The sequence below is a fragment of the Trachurus japonicus genome, chromosome 8, assembly GCF_045865225.1.
Source record: "Trachurus japonicus isolate A0001 chromosome 8, Traja_1.0".
Classification (NCBI taxonomy): domain Eukaryota; kingdom Metazoa; phylum Chordata; class Actinopteri; order Carangiformes; family Carangidae; genus Trachurus; species Trachurus japonicus.
Window position 1 is genome coordinate 31,019,371 of NC_140914.1, and position 19,319 is coordinate 31,038,689.

The 19,319-nt window shown below is 44.5% G+C and overlaps 2 protein-coding genes across 2 annotated transcripts in view; both read right to left on the reverse strand.

The window, feature by feature from the left end:
* Positions 1 to 3,334, reverse strand: part of prrg2 (proline rich Gla (G-carboxyglutamic acid) 2) — a 6,564-nt gene extending 3,230 nt beyond the window's left edge. The window contains exons 1-3 of the mRNA XM_085785470.1: positions 3,155 to 3,334; positions 1,206 to 1,378; positions 1,005 to 1,038 (exon numbers count right to left, since the gene is read on the reverse strand). Of these exons, the coding sequence (XP_085641596.1) occupies positions 1,005 to 1,038; positions 1,206 to 1,378; positions 3,155 to 3,221 (274 nt within the window). The 5' untranslated portion in view covers positions 3,222 to 3,334. The remainder of the gene's footprint in view (positions 1 to 1,004; positions 1,039 to 1,205; positions 1,379 to 3,154) is intronic.
* Positions 3,335 to 8,783: 5,449 nt separating this feature from the next.
* rras (RAS related) lies at positions 8,784 to 18,395 on the reverse strand. The gene is made up of 6 exons (XM_085785177.1): positions 18,277 to 18,395; positions 15,626 to 15,713; positions 13,360 to 13,462; positions 13,136 to 13,244; positions 12,833 to 12,951; positions 8,784 to 9,026 (listed from the first exon to the last, which is right to left on the reverse strand). The coding sequence occupies exons 1-6, from the start codon at positions 18,361 to 18,363 to the stop codon at positions 8,942 to 8,944; spliced, it is 591 nt and encodes a 196-aa protein (XP_085641303.1). The 5' UTR covers positions 18,364 to 18,395; the 3' UTR covers positions 8,784 to 8,941.
* Between the last annotated feature and the right edge of the window lie 924 nt (positions 18,396 to 19,319).

The following is a 19,319-nucleotide window of genomic DNA, read 5'->3' on the forward strand; positions in this document are numbered from 1 at the left end:
CCGATCACAGAGCGCCTGCTCTCCCCGCCACAGAAACAAACACTTTCCTTGTTGTGATGATTTCTTTACAAAAATAAACGGTCAGAGATATTTTGGACATTACCACTGCACTGCTCGACCGTTTATTTTTGTAAAGAAATCATCACAACAAGGAAAAAGTGTTTGTTTCTGTGGTGGGGAGAGCAGGCGCTCTGTGATCGGATAGTAATGTCTTTCCAGGTGAGTGATAACATGCAGAAACACAAAGTTTATACTGTTTATACTGTACACTATATGAGTTCAGTGGTGTCTCGTAAGGATTCCAGTCATGGACCATAGATATTTGGTTGTTTTTTGAGTGTTTGTTGTGGTTGAAAGAACTGCCCCCATAGGTTAGCGTTGTCGCTATCCCTAGCGCCGTCTGGCCATGGTCTAACTCTGGTTTGCCCGCATCAATTTTAGTCATGTTTTTTGCTCCAACCAACACTGGGTGACCATCAGGACAACGATTTAGGGGTCAAAAATTCTCCTTTAAATCCTGAATTAAAGGGATAGTTCACCCAGAATTCAAATTTCACTCATTATCTACTCACCCTCATGTCGACTAAGTTTCAGAGTCATCCGTGCCTTCTTGCGCGATTTTGGCGGAGCCGTGAACTGAGTGTCGATTTGCACTGACACAGGCAGAGCAATGAACTGAATTTCTCATGTCGGGGCTTCAATACAAGAGGGACATTACAGACGAGCAGCATGGAGGTATTTGGATGTTTTTTGGTGTGTCTTTTTGGACGAAGAAAAGTGAGCTCTGTTCGCAACCATTATATGGACAAATACTGCTGCACGGACCTCCCCTGTAACTCCGAGAAGGCACGGAGGACTCTGAAAATTCTATCAGCCCTTAGTCGACATGAGGGTGAGTAGATAATGAGTGGAATTTGAATTTTGGGTGAACTATCCCTTTAAGTCCTGATTTGAAGATGAGCCCAGTACCAAAGCCTGCAGACTACATACAAAATGATCTTTACCGTGACTGCTGACATAAGTGGCCCAAAATTTTTCCTGAAAATGGAGGGAAAACAAAAAAATTTATAATTTGGTTTTATTAAATAAAAAGAGAAGACAACCACAGGGCATTTCATTCACATGACTCTCTCCCATCAGGTGCTACAGAGAAGGCTCAGTTATGAAGAGATCAGGTTCAGGTGTTCAGGTAGCACTATCGTTACCGTGGCTGCGTCGTTCTCAAACACCTCTCTGGCCTCCTCGTAGACGCAGATCTCCTCCACACACTCCCTCTCTAAATCATCAGGCACCAGCAGCTCCAGGTCCCAGCTGTTGTAGAGCAGCCTGCGAGACAAGAAGGAGGAGGCCGAGTCCTCGTCCAGCAGCACTGGCTCTGCTGCACAGGACACAGGCTGTTTACACTCAGACACACACACACACACACACACACTGCAACACTGCGAAGAAGTGACACTTTTCCATCATTGTGGGTCTGTTTTAGAAGATCAACTGATCACCTGACAGATCTGAGTCTTCTGAGCTTCAGCATTTTAAAAGTATAAAAAAAAACATCAGTAACAAAATACATTCACTTGAGTATTGTGCCTAATTATAGCTTTTTGACGCATTTGTTTTTTACTTGGTCATGTTTTTGTGATTTGTGACTTGACTCTACACCTAAAAGATGCATTCTTTCTTTGAAGAAGTCATTGAATTAATTTTATTTTATTTTGAAAATTGAATTTACACAGGGGAAAAACCAATCAGAGTCAAGTTTTCCACTGTCAGTTTGAACCTGTCAGATAAAGATGAAGGCAGAGGATTCTTCACCAGAGACCATGTGCTGACCTGAAGTCAGTGACGCTTTAGAAATAAATAATTGATTAAGCTGTGTTTACTACCACCAGACTTCATCACTGCCTATAAAAGGAATATGACAGAAAATGCAGCTTTTATTGATTTAGTCATGTTCTTATGTCTATGTCAGTCAGTCTTGATATCATATCCAGCAAGCTGTTCTACAGTCAGTCAGTACGTCAGTAGGTCGTCATGCAAAAGCTTGTTCACAAAAAATTTATTTTTTATGCATATTTTATTAAGTAGGCCTACTACTAGAAGTACTACTACTATAAAGTCAAGTACAAATCTGAGTGCTCAACTTGATGTTTTTGTTTGTCCACCTCTGGTCACAGCTGTTTCAGATCACCAAATGTGGATTATTCCACTGATAAAACTAGTTCCCAGCAAAGTCACTATTTCCTTGTGTGATAAAAACTAAATTTACATGGACTTGTCAAGTGTTTACCCACAGTGACTGAGTGAATGAGGGACTGAAGCTAAAGGAGCTCTTCTACCACATTTATTAGATAAGTGATGGTGGTGAAGGTGTTAGTGGTGGCAGGTGGAGAGGAGGTGTCCTAGTGAGTAGCCATGTTGGGAAACTCCTGAGCTTTTGTCAAAAGTGAAAGAGAGAGTGAGCGATAGAAACCGAGAGGAAGACAGAGAGAGATAGAGAGAGAGAGAGAGAGAGAGAGAGAGAGAGAGAGAGAGAGAGAGAGAGAGAGAGAGAGATACTTTTGTTTTAGCCTGAAGGTATGAAGAATAAAGAAAATAAAGACATAACCATCTGCAAACAGAGAAAGCCATTGAGTTCTAACCTGTGACTGTGATGAATGGATCTTTGTGTCATAGCTCTTCACTGTTTGTGATGTAAACAAAGCTCAAACTGTGTCTGTCCCTTTATAGACCAGTCAGCTGGTGGCCTCTCTACATGAGCACATGTAATGTCAAGAGACATCTTAACACACAGACAGAGGTCCAACTATGTTCAGTGGAGTTGGATTGTTCTGACAGGGCCGTAGTATAGGGGAGAAAGGTGATGATAATTCTAGGGGCCCAGCGCCCAGTGGGGCCCACAAAAAACCCCAGTAGTCTAATCTTTGTATGACTGAATTATTCTGCATAAGACCCTGACTAATACTCATAGTAATGCTGCATTAGCATCAAAACAAAGTAGGCTACATAAAAAATGATAATACATCAATACAATATATAAGTGCAAGTCCATAGTACGTAGTCTAAGAAAAAAAGTGGAGAATCAGGGGGTGGGGGCCCACTTTAGTATTCTTTCAGGGGCCCAGACTTCCTACCAACGGCCCTGGGTGTGGCTTACCTGGTCTGAGCCTGAAGGTGTCGGCCGGCAGCGACAGACACAACACAAGGATCCACACGGCCAACATCACTGCCGTGGAGGTGAAGAGCTACACAGAGGAAAAAAAGTCAGGAAGATCCTCCCGGGACGCGGTCTGGTCTGGAGGAGGATGAAGCTCTGACGCTCCTACACCTGTCAGAGCGGCTGCAGTCTGCTGCGCCTGTCCAAACTGAAGCTATAGATGTCCACAAACATGGAGGCCCAGGCCAGTCTGACTGAGCGTCTCTGCACTCTCCTCTGAAACTAACTAAGTGGTGTGTCGATCACCGTAAAACAAGTTGGACAACATACCAGCTGGAGGGAGGGAACTTCTCAAACCTGTCTGGCTACCTGTTTGTTTTCTCCTGTGTGTGTATGTCTGTGTGTGTGTGTGTGTGTGTGTGTGTGTGTGTGTGTGTGTGTGTGTGTGTGTGTGTGTGTGTGTGTGAGAGAGAGAGAGAGAGAGAGAGAGAGAGAGAGCTGTATGTGTGTTTACCAGGGAGCAAACCTTTTTTTAGCTCAGGGGCCACAATGAGTTTTAAAATTTGTACCAGATGGATGGAGAGTGTTTGTGTGAACTCAATATTAATGACATATAAAAGCCATGACCTAAGAGTAAAAGAAAACTTACATTCAGTTTCAGTGGGAGCAGTGTTGTTGGTCACTGCATCAAAGTTTGTGGTCTTTGCTGTAATTTGAACAATTATGTACCAATATTCAACAGGTCAGATTAAAAAGCCCAACGGGGCACATATGGGAAAAAGAAGGAATATCCAAGGCACTCTCAGTTAAAAAGACTTTATTGCTATGGCTTGGTCATGCTAACCTTTAAAAGACTCCTACGCGCTACACGCCTTCAGGCCGTTGTATAGGGGAGAAAGGTGATGATAATTCTAGGGGCCCCGAGCCCAGTAGGGCCCACAAAAACCCCAGTCTTTGTATGACTGAATTATTCTGCATAAGACCCTGACTAATACTCATAGTAATGCTGCATTAGCATCAAAACAAAGTAGGCTAAATAAAAAATTATAATACATAGTACTGGAGAGGTTAGGGGGGTAGGGGCCCACTTTAGTATTCTTTAATGGGGCCCAGAATTCCTAGCAACGGCCCTGCACGCCTTTGTCAGGGAGTCAAACAGTTTTCAAAATAGATAGAGACCACCTTATAAGTCTTCCAACCACCCATCAGGAGGGCCGCTTATGGCCCACGAGCCATAGTTTGCCCATGTCTGGTACTAACCTAAACCAGGACCACTACCATGATGGTGGTGTGGCAGGACGAAGGAGGGCCCGGCCAGGGTTTGAACCCCAGTCTCCAGGATAAGAGTCAGGTGCGCTGACCATTCGGCCAAAGGGAAAGAGAATTCTGAAACAAATAGATGAGATAAAATTAAAGGGATAGTTCAACATTTTGGCAAATTGGCCCATTGCCATAATCGCTATAGTCATAGCAGTAGGTTCGTTACCTGCGAGATTCCCCACAGGCGCACCTCATTTGGGAGGAACGTGCTGTCTGTTGTGGGGGGAGGCATCTGGAACAGTCTTCCCTCCACTATAAGGGAATGTCCCACTTACTCCTCTTTCAAAGGAAATCTTAAGCAGTGGCTTAAGGACACACAAGAGTGTGACCATTAACTGGACCTGGGGCGACATGACTGATTAATTGTTTACTTACTGTGCTGTCTGGATGTTGTATTACTGTTATGTCCTGTACATTATTGTCTTGTCCTGTCCAAGTACCGTGTCCAACATTGTTTTTATTGTTTTGTCTTCCTTGTTTGTTTAGTGCACTTTCATGTATTTCGCTATATGTATTGTATTTATTGTTTTGTTTTTATTCCTTGTGGTGTACTGCTGTATTTTATTTATTTATTTATTAGGGACGTCGGACGCAAATTAGCCGCCTGGCTATAATCCGGCATATTTACAGCAGTATTTCTTTTAGTTATACTAATGTTCATTAATATGCACTGTCCCTATTCAAATAAATGCTATTATTATTATTACCTTTATTTGTCGGTGCAAGCTATTTTTAGAACGGCGGAGCAGAGCAGCAGGCTGCTCAGGGCTATGCTATGGAGGCTAAGGGAATTTCTTGGTTTCCCTCATCAAACTCATCAAATACACAACCCAACAACTCCAAAACGTTGTCGTGGACAAGTTGTAAGCTGCACAATCACCACGCTATGAGATAATAATGGAACGTTACGAAACGGAGCCGTTTTCGAGGTAAATACAGAGTAAAAACAGAGTCTGCTTGCTGAAAAACTGTCCCTGAATGCAACGCGCATCAGCGGTTTTGCATGAATTTACCTCTAAAACAACTCTGTCTGGTAACGTTCCGTTATTATCTCATAGCGTGGTGAATGTGCAGGTCACAACTTGTCCATGACAGCGTTTTTGAGTTGTTGGGTTGTGTATTTGATGAGTTTGATGAGGGAAACCAAGAAATTCCCTTAGCCTCCATAGCGTAGCTCTGAGCAGCCTGCTGCTCCACTCCGCCGTTCTAAAAATAGCTTGCACCGACAATTAAAGGTAACGAACCTACTGCTGTGACTATAGCGATTATGGCAATGGGCCAATTTGCCAAAATGTTGAACTATCTCTTTAACTCTTGTGTATTGTACCTGTCTATAAAGTAAACTACCTTACAAGTGAAGAGATGTGCACACATACTGTACCTTGGTTGTGTTGTGTCATGTTAATACCTGCATGGTCTACATTCATACTGTAGCCTACATCCTTGATCCTGAAGTCTTCCCTTTGTTAAAAAAAAGTCCTCCTATTCCTACCTGTCATTAAGTTTACTTCCGTCAGTTTACAGACACTTATCCGTTCCTCAGCCCTCGTCGGTTATTGACTGCCAGTAGTCCTCCAGGGGAGAAGTGCCCTTTAAGGAATTCAGGCTTGGGTGAGGGATGCATGTTGTGCCCTGTTTGTTAAAAATCCAATGAAAACGATTTTCGAGAGAAAAAACAAAACAAACCTGGAAGCAAAAGACCTGAGCCTCAGAGGACCGTGTGTGTAGAAGTACCTGAGTACGTCTGTGAACAGGACTTAGATAAAGGAGGCAGACTGAAGCTGATATTTTGAAGTTAAACATGTTCTCTGCTCTGCACATGAAGTGAATGGTTTGGTGGTTATGACTTCAAAGATTCCTTCAGGTGGTTTCCCAAGGTGCTCTGGGAGAAATGGAACTGTAGACATTGCTGACACTGTCCCCTTGATCTTATTGGTGTTGGGCATACAGCTGTGCGAAAGAGGATTAGGGCCACTGTAAAAAAAAAAAAAAAAAAAAGTGACAAAAAAAGTGAGTTCTAACGTTAAAGTTGGAATTCAAACTTTTTTCTCAGAATTCTGAGGAAAAAAGTCAGAAAAAAAGTTTTTTTCATTTTACTTTTTTTTTTTACAGTGGCCCTAATCCTCTTCCGTAGCCTACAGCTGCTTTGTGACTTCATGTGTGAGGCCAAACCAAAGGAAGTTACACAGCTGCTGTTATTCTTAGAAAGTAGTGTTAAACAGCTGCTCGGCACCTCCACGTCAGTCTTCTCCTAATTGCTCGCGTGTTAACTGAATACTACAGTTTAAACAGCAGCAGCTGTCATTATCCCTCCCACACTAACAGGTATCTACTGGCCCATATCATGCATTTCCTGTCGCTGCTACAGTGACTAAACCAAGTCAACTAGATGTGAGGCGTGGCGCCTTGTTCTAAAGTCATTAAAGACACAACAGTGAAGAGTTTGAGTAAATGTTTTAATGATATATAAACGTGACTTATTATAGAATAAAACTGATGATGTGAACAACAAGGCTGAGGACTGAAAAGTGAAATGAAGCATTTACAGATGGAGAACACAGACACTGAACATGGTTAAGACTTGTTTTTGGTTTGTTTAGTTTGGCTGCAGATCCCTGCCCAATACTAGCTGGTTGGTGCTGTCCTGTTACTATGACAACCTCCTACTCCTCCTCCTCCTCAAATACTACCTCATATCACGTGTTCATGGTTGGTAACCCATGACATCACATGTGACGGTGAGGACCCAGGATGGAACACCTGGATTCAAGGAGGCCACATCTGGGATCAGGGCTCATGTGATGAACCGGGTCCATCTGCTGATGAAGACCACCAGGCGCAGTTCTAAAAGAGTCTGGTAAGTAAACCTGGATCAGGATTCCTTTTGTTAAAGGGATAGTAGTATTTTTTCTAAAGTGGGGTTGTATGATCTACAAATACCCCCTAAGTACTTTAATTGCAGTAGAAGACTCTCTACACTCCTCCCGTTAGCAACGCCAGCCCATAATAGCCCTGCCCAGAGATTTACAATATACAGTGTTGTGAACAGACCCAAAGAAACAAACCTATTTTCGCGGCCTAAAAGAGGTTTTACCTGAAAAAAAATACATATAATATAATATAATTTTTTCCAGCCTTTCAAAGTGCAGGAAAAACAGTTTTTATTTGGAGCTAACCAACTGCTGATCGGTGGGCGCTAACCCTGGGCGGAGGGATACGTGAGTTGGTTAGGTCCAAATAAAAACTGTGTTTTTCCTGCACTTTGAGGGGCTGGAAAAAATTATATTATAGCGAACAATGGAACTGTGTATTTTTTTTTCAGGTAAAACCTCTTTTAGGCCGTGAAAATAGGCCGTTTCTTTGGGTCTGTTCACAACACTGTATGTTGTAAATCTCTGGGCAGGGCTATTATGGGCTGGCGTTGCTAACGGGAGGAGTGCAGAGAGTCTTCTACTGCAATTAAAGTACTTAGGGGCTATTTGGAGATCATACAACCCCACTTTAAAAAAATGATACTATCCCTTTAAACTACTGACTTGGACCAGAGTCCAGTCCAGTCCAGTCCACCAGGACCACCAGCACCCAACGAGTCTGCATGAACCCATCATAGGCAAACAGGACACTGGTTCTGTTGTCATGGACACTGCTCTGCACTTTGCTCCAGTCTCTAACTCTAAATCAGATTCATCCTCCTCACACAGCTGGAGCGGTCTGGACCTGGATCACGTACTGTAAACCTGATCGGGGGGGGGGGCCCTTGATGTGACTTCCCAGTCTGGTATTTATGGTTTTCAATATTCTGTCTCCTTAAGGCAGTGTGTGTGTGTGTGTGTGTGTGTGGAGAGCAGAGGAGGAGGAGGAGGAGGAGGAGGAGGAGGAAGGCAACAGGAAGCTACCGGGCCGTGCTGCGGGCTCTGCTGCCCCCTGCAGGACGGCACGGTGCCTCGCAGGCAGCACACCATGTTCTGTCTGGATTTGGGCGTGCCACACACACACTTCACCAGCAACTTGAAATGTTACGGACACATTGTTTTTGTTCGGAGGTGGAAAACACTTCCTGATCAGTCAGTTCAGGTCTGATGATGTCACCGCTGACATCAATACTGCAGTTTGCTCTTTGTCTAACGATACACGATGGCACGATGAGACTATGTACAGTACAGTCATTATTACCCCAGGGTGTCAGGGGCAGTACCAGGATCAGCACTGCTCTCAGTACCGCCGTCAGTCCTTACATCCTCTCATCTACACAACAGATTATTACACACTCAGGTAAAAGTTTTGGCAAAAGTGCAAATGAAACCATTTGAAAAGATAATGATGCACCGTCTCTCTCTCTCTCTCACATACACACACACACATAAACATTGTGCACACATACGCACACATACACACACACATACACACTTTTTGGGCGAGCTGTGGAGCTGTGAGGGGAGGGGGCTGCGGTGTCCATGGTAACAGTGCTCAGAGGAGGACACAGGGACAGCCGCCACTCTGTTTGCCTGAGTGATGAGCTGGAGGAGGAGGACACTCCATCTCCTGGAACCGTCTGTGGATGAAGAGGAGGACAGACACACACACACAGACACACACACACACACACACACACAGGTCAGTCAGTCAGTGTGAGGTGGTGCAGCTGGTCACAAGGGGTCTAGCTGTGCAGTGCACTGCCCCCCCCCCAAAAAAAAAGTGTTCACAGTTTTCTTAACACATTTTTTTAATCCATCTGCCCTTTTGTATGTATACTGTATGTATGTTCTGTACTGTATGATTTAGAGTTTTAAAGGTTAGGGCAGTGGTTTTCAAAGTGGGGTTGAGAGGGTTCAAGGAGGTCCCCAACTTTTTTCTGGAATTTTTAGAGTTTTTTTTAATTATTATTATTTTTAAAGGGATAGTTCACCCAAAATTCTAATTTCACTCATTATCTACTCACCCTCATGTCGACTAAGAGCTGTGAGAATCCGTTCCTTCTCTGAGTTACGGGGGGGTCCGCGCAGCAGTATTTGTCCATATAATGGTTGTGAATGGATACCACTTTTCTTCGTCCAAAAAGACACACCAAAAAACACCCAAATACCTCCATACTGCTCGTCTGTAATGTCCCTCTGGTATTGAAGCCCTGACATGAAAAATTGTTCCGAAAAAAATTAAATAAGTCTATATTTTAAGCTTGTTTGTAGCGGAAGCTCCCAGTGTCTCAGTTCACTGCTCTTCCTACAATTTCTCATGTTGGGGCTTCAATACCAGAGGGACATTACAGACGAGCAGTATGGAGGTATTTGGGTGTTTTTTGGTGTGTCTTTTTGGACGAAGAAAAGTGGTATCCATTCACAACCATTATATGGACAAATACTGCTGCACGTAAATTTATGACTTTATTCTCGAAGTCTGTGTAGAAGTCTTTTTTTTTCTAAACCAGTGCATCTTCTATCCATAGTGAAACTATGGACCTGTGCTCCCTGACCTGGCTTATATGTATTGGTTTCTTCACATCATTAGCCACAAGTGTGATCCATTTTGAGTTTCATTTTTGCTACCCGTGCTTACCGTTATGCATCACAGTGCAAAATGTGTTTTAGTGGGTGAGAATATGTTTGCAAACTGTGTCTAACTGGGTGAAAAGTGCTCAAGGTCAAAATTCAGTCCACTGAGCATCTGGTTCAGACAATAGGCTTTAGTGTTTTAGCAATTGAGAAAAACTGTCAAATAAACTTTCCACAGACAGTGAGTCCATCTCTTTGTGGGGGAGTAAACTTACAAAACCAGCAGGGGACCAAATACCTCTTTTCCACCCCCGTATCTTGAAATTCTACAAAAAGTGAGTTTGCTAAATATCTTTAATATAATGTTCTAATGTTCTGTAATATACAATATGTACAGTAGTACTTTAAACTTTGAATGACAAAAGTAGACTGTAGCCTAGCTGTGTTTCTTGTCTAAATCTCTGGATCATGATGGACACAGAGAATCTGCTGGTGACGTCCCCTCATGGTCTTTGATTGGTTGTCACATTGTGACAAACAAGTGTGATCAGTTTTGAGTCGTTGTGTTGGAACGGATGAAACGTGTTTTATTTGTGTTCATGTGTTGCCACTTGTTGTTACCATTATGCATCACAAGTGCATCAAAGTGACACCTGGGTTTCACTGCATGAGAATGTGTTGAGAGATGGAATGACCGAGATCTGCAAACCAGTGTTTTACTGGGCGACGGTGGTTTATGGTGTCGTCCAAATGATGCTCAGGTCAGTGAATGAGTTTAAACAACTGGGCAATTCATTCACACAACAGGAAGTAGTGTGTTCTTTTTTTTAGCCATTCAGAAAAACTGTAAAACCCCCAGAGAGAGGTTGATGCAGAGGTTTAAAAATGGGTTGAAAGCTCAGGAAAGAAAAGCTTCTCTCAGGTTTTAGGGATGAGAATGGAATTATATTTAGGATCATGTAACACTAAATCCACCGTCCAGGTCCATTCAGGGTCTGGACACACTAGGACAGTGGTTCCCAACCTTTTGTGGCTCGTGACCCCATTTTGACAGGGTTACTGCACGTGATCGCAGCCGTCACTAATTCGATTCCCATTCGAGAAAGTGAAAGTATAAAATACAGTTGTTTAAGATTGTATGTGGTGTTTTTAATCTAAATTTTATAAAGACTAATAATTAGTTAAAAAAACATTTTTATCAATATTTTTCTTTACTGCTGCACCGGTGAGGACCAGGGCCACTAGGACTTAACTTGTTTGTTTTTCCCCCTTTATCTTCACTTTTCTCTCTACTCTCTCTCTTCTTTATATATCTGAGCAAAAGGGGTTTTTTTCTCTCTCTCGCCTGTATCTTTCTTTGCTTATACTCTTTCTCTTTCTCGAGTCCTAATTGTTCCAGTTCATCCCCATTCATTTGAACACATACATATCTACGCTGATACACACACACACACACACACACACACACACACAGATCAACACATAGGCTATACATGCTCACGGACACGCACGTACACACAGACTACTTTCGACCACATCAATTCATATCCATATATATACACACAGCACTGTTTACACCAGTATAGCACTCGTCTTTGTTGTCTTGTCTTGTCTACCCCTTTAATGAGTTGTTGTTTTATGTTTTATGAGTTTGTATGTTTTTGTTGTTTTCTACTTGTCTTGTATCGGCATCACTTAATACAAAAAAAAGAAAATGAGGAAGTGATGTGGTGGAAATAGTGGGAGTAGCAACTCCAGAGTCCGATGAGCTTCTCTCCCTGAACTTCCTACGCTGTGTCTGTCACAGCTCCTTCAAGGGAGGAGTCAGCAGAGCTGGAGAAACGCTGCTGACATCTGAACCCCCCCCTCCCTCCCTCCCTCCTGTGACTCAGTGGTGGGATCCTCACTGAGGCAAAACAAACCTCTTGACACAAAGCATCATCACACAAACATGCAGTGTACATACAGTGTATAAAGAAGAGAGTGGGAGTGTTTTTACTAAACTACACTGACAAAAGGAGAGGACGGAGGGTTTGTGGCCAAGCTAAGGATGCTAACGTAGCATAGCACAAAGGAACTGACTGTGGGGTCTTTGTGTAAGTGGGGGGTCGTGTTGAGCTATCAATTAAAAGCATAAAAGCCCCAAAAAATACTTAAAAAAAAAAAAAAAAAAAGTTGTTTATAAGACGCCTCTGGTCTGTGTGACAGGACCTGACAGCACTAGGGCGGGCGGCTGGGGTTAGGTTACGCCATAGTGCGTATGACACATTCATGCAACTGAACTGAGTATGCTATGAATTAAAGGGATATGCCAACTTTTTTTTTTCGTGTCTTGCCTCACTCCCGAGTCCATGACCAGCAGATAGACACCATCCTTTCGACTGTGCGTGCAGTAACAAGGGAGATAGAGCCGTATCGCCCGTAATTAGCTTAGCTCAAACACTGGAAGTGTATAGGTAGTGTTAGCCTGCCTCCAACCAAGTTAATTTTAATCTTTTTTTTATTATTATTACAAATGACACTGGCTCTAGCATTTAAATTCCTACCAATTCAATGTTACGTATGGACCCGTATCTGTGCATTTACCTTTACTTTGGTGCACATCTGCTAATACGGTTCCGACATAATCTTTTTTTTGGAAAGTGACGGTATTTAGGAATCTTTACGATCAATTAATTGTGGCGTTTAATACCGCGATTAATTGTTAAAACAAGTAATTGTGACATCCCTAATGCCTAGTTATATTTGCTGGATTTGTGTGGGGGTTATAACCCCCCTAACCCCCCCATGACTTGCGCCCTTGTGTGGTTTTATATTTTAACATGTGACATCCGTCCTGAGTGGACCCCTGTAGGAGAAACACCAGTACCTGATGATCTGGACCAGCTCCAGGAAGGACTCGTCCACATTGTAGCGGTTCTTGGCCGAAGCCTCCATATAGTGGATCCTGTTCTCCCTGGCGAAGCCCTGAGCGTCCTCCCTGGAGATCTGCACACAGAGCAAAACCAGACCCCCTCAGTGTGGTCTGAACCTGGGCTGGAGGCCGATCGGACTCCCTAACCCTCCATTTGGACTCCACCCTGATCTGACTGGGAGCCAGGCGGCGTGGGGGAGGACGACTGAGTGTGTGTGTGTGTGTGTGTGTGTGTGTGTGTGTGTGTGTGTGACTCACCACTCTCTGCTGCTCCAGGTCGGCCTTGTTTCCAACCAGCACCATGGGGAAGTCGTCCCTGTCCTTCACTCTCAGGATCTGGGTGTGGAATTTCTGGACCTCGTGGTAGCTGTCGGAGTGAGGACGGAGGGAAAGACTTAGTCTAGGAGACCTCGGTGGACTCTGGGTCACACAGATCAAGTCCACGGGTCAACAGGAGGCAGCTGGGTCTGATGGACACTCACCTGCCCCGGTCGTTGAGTGCAAACACCAGCAGGAAGCCTTCTCCTGAGCGCATGTACTGCTCCCTCATCGCCCCAAACTCCTCCTGACCTGCCGTATCCAAGACTGACACACACACACATAGTTACAATTACAGTTACAAGAAAACAACAAGGACAATATGACCATGACAAGGAACTACACAGTGAGTTTAAAGGGACAGAGAGTAGGAGTAGATCTGTTACTAGCTGTGTTTACATGCAGTGTTTTCCTCAATCTGATTCAGATTAACTGAATCTTATTTGATCTGTATACATGAACGCTAAATAAAACGATCCACATTCAATCTGCGTATACATGGCCCCACCTGAAGCCGATCGTATAGCCTACTGCTGTGAGACTGACAGCTGACGAGTGCTTTGGGATGGGGGCGGGGCTTACGGTTGAAGACAGCAGTGATTTGTTCTTTCACGTCAGAGTCTCCAAACCAGAAACTTCTTTAACAACACCGGGGAAAGTCGTTAGATTGTCGCTAGTCGCTTTTGACAAAAAAAAGTCGCAACAGTGACTGCGTTTACATGCACTTCAGTACCCCGAGGTTTTTAAGTATGCCGTTTTTGTGTTTGCGCATGTAAACACCATTTCCCGATTCCAGAAATCGAGATAAGTCCACGTTCCGATTTTGCTGCCTGGAGAACTCCGGAAAAAAAACAGGATACTGGAGCATGTAAACACCTTATCCCAATATCTGAAAGCCACTCAGCCAACTGACGTAACCGTTACCATAGATACGTTACTAACAAAATGGCGGCGAAAACAGGAGCACATTTCTGGAGCGACAAGGAGACTATTAAGTTTTAATATTTTTTCATGTGAGAAAGTAACTGTTTAGATCCCCAGTGTGAGGTCGGTTTATCCAAATCCTGAGCTGCTTGGCCGGCCAACCTACGTCGTCACCCCGGGGGAGAAAACGATCGCTTATTAACTTACCCGCAGGTTTTTAGAGGTTTACCGCCGGCTGGTTAAATAGGAGATAAATACTGATCTCACTGATGAAATCTAACAATTGTGGCAGTCGCATTAGTTTGTTTGAATGAAAAGTGAAGCTTCATGTGTGTATTGGACAGAAGAGCAGCGCTGCCTGGGGCTCTGTAGCCTAACATTACGTACCGAAATCACCACTTTTACATCAATAAATGAATGTTTTACAATGAACCGATCAGTCTGCATTACATTTTCTTTTCTTTTATTAAGTTATATAACATGGCACCATTTTTAATTTGTAAATGTTCTGATTTTTACATATTTCCAAGTAGTTGCGCTTCCTGTTGCAACAAACATGAAACACGCATACGCACATAAGACGCAGTAATCCGAAACCGGGATACAGTGTTTATCATGTATACAGGGATACTGAATAACCGGGTTTCTCTAAGTTCATGTAAACACCATACCCTGAATTTGATCAAAATCGGGATACTGAAGTCCATGTAAACGCAGTCATTGTTGTATGATGCAGCTGTCAGAGAGGTCAGGACAGACCATCATCCACCAGGTCTAAGGTCACTCAGTGGTGACCCTTGCAGCCTCCAGGTTGTCCCCCTGTCAATCAGATATGCTGCTCCCTCATTGGCTCTTTCACATCCAGGCTCAAACACACTTGGACCTCGGCCCGTTAACGGCCTGTGGGCCCAGAATCCTCGGCTGCATGACTCACCAGAAGCCCCAGCACTTCCTATACCTCTGACACAGCCGGTGACGAAGCCTCATGATATGCTGCTGCTGGGCCGCACCCGTTACCCCACCCAGTTCTACCCCCCCTTACACCCCCAGTGTCACAGCCCAGGCAGATGTGAGTGATTTCAGACCAACAGAGTCAACGACATCAGATCCACTGTAAAAAAGAAAAAGAAAAAAAAAAGTGGGAGCCTCCTATAAACAGGGACGTGTGCGAGGAGCAGCCAGACTGACTCACTAACAACACAGTGTGTGTGTGTGTGTGTGTGTGTGTCTGATGATTCACATGTTAAGTGTGGTGAAGCAGCAGTGTGAGCCGCTGCAGCGCCGCCTGCCTCCACGCCGCAGCGCCAGCCAACTACAAGTCCTAACAAGGGAAAGAAACACGCAGAGAGCAAACACACACACTGCCTGCGTCTTACCTCATCACACTGCAACACACCCTGCACTCTCAAACAAACCCTCCACACACACACACACACACACACACACACACACACACAGACACACACCCTGTTCTCATTATCACTGCGAAGTGTGACGGGGCCTTACTGTCGAGCCGGGTCTCCTTCCCGTCCACCGTGCAGATCTTGGTGTAGGAGTCTTCGATGGTGGGGTCGTAGTCAGACACAAAGTAGGACTGTGGGGACAGACTGGGAGTTAATGACAGGAAGTGGTGCAGATGCTTGATACCGTCAGACACCGTAAACACACACACAAACATCTGACTCTGATGATGATGATCTGATCTCAGAGCAGCACATGAGTGGAGCTCAGAGCCACGAAGCCGTGGAGCCAGAATCAAAGCCAGACCCCAGACCGGAGCACACATCAACCCAACCCCGCACGCCGGACTCGGATACAGATGTGAGGGGGGGCTGGTTCTGAGTATCCTAGTTCACACACACACACACACACACACACTGTTACCATGGTGACAGGTCTGGGACCAGTTTCACAGATTTATCTCAGGCTGGTCTGACTCTGTAGTCTCTGTGTTGCTCATAGATTAGTCGAATGGAAGTCAGACTGTTCGCGAAAAAAATAAAACAAAGAGTGACACAGTGTTACCATGGTAACAATCGGTGATACCTACACTGACCCTAATACAGGAATTCAAACACATATGAAAGAGAAGTGAAAAATCAGATTGATTGTTTCACTCCCAGTAAACTGGATGTGGTTCCTCCATTGAGATTTGTGTTGTTGTTGTTTTTTTTCATTTTTACTCATCCTGAACACACAAAAAACTAAATGGATGTTGTTTTCAAATGCTATACATGCAATAATCTTCATATCTCCACTATACATGGTTCTCATAATGAAAGAGTCTCTGTGTACAAATATTATCTTGGTATTTGGATCAATGATACATTTACATTTAACTCCCATATTGATAATCTTGTAAAAAAAAAAGTTGGTTTTCTTTATCGAAATAAATCCAACTTTCCGGTGTCATGTAGAAAGAGATTAGTCGAGTCTTATGTCTTTATGTCTGTGTTTAGATCAGGGGTGTCAAACATGCGACCTGTGGGCCAAGACCGGCCCCCCAGAGGGTCCAATCCAGCCCTCAGGATGAATTTGCCAAGTGAGAAAATGACATTAAAGACAATATTGTTGGAACTGCACTTGTTTTTCCTGCAGAAATCTTAGGTTGTTCATAATATGTTTTGTAAAAGGATAGTTAATTGAATGTAAACATCTTAATAATGTACTTATTGAACTAAAACAAAGAGAAAAGTTAGGAGTTTTCATTGTTTATAGGTTATTATGATGTTATTTTACCGGTTCAGCCCACTAGAGATTAAACTGCACTGCATGTGGCCCCCTGAACTAAAATGAGTTTGACACCCCTGCTTTAGATTATGGTGACATCATTTACTGTACATGCCTGCCTCTGCTCCCACTCTTTAAACTTCTAGATGCCTTTTACCAATCCGCCCTTAGATTCATCACTGGAGCCGCCTATTCCTCATTTCCCGGCTCAGAGACGTGACTCCCACATGCAAACTCCCCATTGACATCTCTCCTTTACCAGCTCAGTCTCTGTGTAAATATCTTGGTATTTGGATCAATGATACATTTACATTTAACTCCTACATTGATAATCTTGTAAAAAAAAAAAAAAAGTTGGTTTTCTTTATCGAAATAAATCCAACTTTCCAGTGTCATGTAGAAAGAGATTAGTCGAGTCTGTCTTTATGTCTGTGTTCAGATCAGTGGTGTCAAACATGCGACCCGTGGGCCAAAACCGCCCCCCCAGAGGGTCCAATCCGGCCTTGAATACCCCAAACATCTGTCTTTATTTTCTTATCTGTGTTAGGGTTGGGTTTTCAATATTTGTTCTGAGGCGTGCCTCAGAGTTTAAGGTAACTAACTAACTAACTTTTATTTTAATTGACCCTTTTTTTGATTGATTTACCCAGAATTCATGGGAGAGCCAAGAACTAAACTGCTCTGTGCAAAACCAGCATCAGTGTGAAGCTGTGACGCGGTCAGGTCGGTCTGATGTGGAGCTGAGGACGTCCACCTGTTGATGCAGGTAACACAGCACCCCCCACACCCCCACACACCCCCACACACACACACACACTTCCTCATGGTGACCATCATGTCTTCTTGTTACCCAGGGGCTCAAATGTCTGATTAATAACTTTATCAATCACTGTATTGATCATTGTTATGGTAACAACAAATCCTCTCCACACTTTGTTTTTGTCTTTTGATCATTCATACCCGACCCCCACTTAACTGGGGGAGCCTTTACTGTATCAATCACTGTATTGATCAGTGTACATTGATCACTGAGTATTAGTGCTTCCAACTGGTAGGTTTGGGCCTGATACACATCTGTCACCATTAAAACAGGACACACACACACACACAGGGCCGTTGCCAGGAATTCTGGGCCCCATTAAAGAATAGGTGGGCCCCTACACCCTAACTTTTCCAGTTTATTTTCTTAGAGTAGCTACGCCTATATGTATTATCATTCTTTATTTAGCCTAGGCCTACTTTGTTTTGATGCTAATCAAAACAAAACAAATCAGAATAAATCAGTCATACAGAGATTAGACTCCTACTGGGGGTTTTTCATGGGCCCTACTGGGCGCTGGGCCCCTAGAATTATCATCACCATAAGGCCCTGCACACACACACACACACACACACACACATATAGGAGAGAGTCAAACAGTCTGTACCTGGATGAACTGGATGGTGAGGGCGCTCTTGCCCACCCCCCCTCCTCCCACCACCACCAGTTTGAATCTTTCCTCGTCTCCACTCATTCTGGTTTTTTCCAATTGCGATCGATCCGGATCCAAAAAAAAAAAAAAATCCTCCCGGGTCCGATCAGGATCAGTCCCACAGAGTCCCGGTTCTCCAGCAGCAGACACACACACACACAGAGACAGACACACACACACAGAGCCGATCCGAGCCGAGACAATAAGTCCAGGGTGAAGTAGCTCCGAGTGAAGCGAAACTTGTTCACATGGAGGTCCTGGTCTGAAGACTCCGGGTTTCTCTCTGTCTCTTACCGCTCCACCGCGTCACTCCGCGGGAACACCTGAGGACAAAGTCCCGCCGGACACACACCGGCCAGCGTCGGTCGGACTCGGACCGCCACCGTGTTCTGGGGTCTAGTTTCTGGGCTGTGAGGCGGACTGAGGCGGTCTGTGGAGGGTTGAGGTCTCGGCCTCCAGGCTGCTGCTGCTGAGGGCGGAACTGCTTCCTCTTTTCTCTCCTCAACAAACTCAAGCAGCAGGAACACTCACACACACGCGCGCGCGCGCACACACACTCACAAACACTCACACACACGCGCGCAGCCGACACTTTAGAGAACACACACACAGACACACACCCGGACCGGACCGGACCGAGCAGCAGCAGCAGCAGCAGCAGCAGTAACAGTAACACACCTGAGCAGCAGCAGCTTCCTCCTCCTCAGACGGAAAACTCAGCTCAACCCGCTCATGTGTCACTTTCCTTATTTGGGCATACGGAGTATCCGTGACGTCAGGCAGCCGACTGGCGCGCACAGGATGTGAAGGCGGCACGGGACCGGGACCGGGACCCGGACCGGGACCGGGACGAGGAGTTCTGTTCATGACGTCATGAGGCTGGTTGTTGTCGGTTCCGTGAAAAACCCAGAAGAAGAACTGGGACTGATCAGAGGTCAGCTTCCTCACAGTCCTCTGTCCCTCTGCTGCAGAGGACCTGGACCTGGACCTGGACCTTG

Coding starts and splice junctions, on each gene's coding strand:
- rras (XM_085785177.1), bottom strand. CDS start 18,363: ATGAGTGGAGACGAGGAAAGATTCAAACTGGTGGTGGTGGGAGGAGGG. Junction 15,714..18,276: donor TCACCATCCAGTTCATCCAG/GTACAGACTGTT, acceptor CTGTCCCCACAG/TCCTACTTTGTGTCTGACTA. Junction 13,245..13,359: donor GCACTCAACGACCGGGGCAG/GTGAGTGTCCAT, acceptor TCACTCCGACAG/CTACCACGAGGTCCAGAAAT.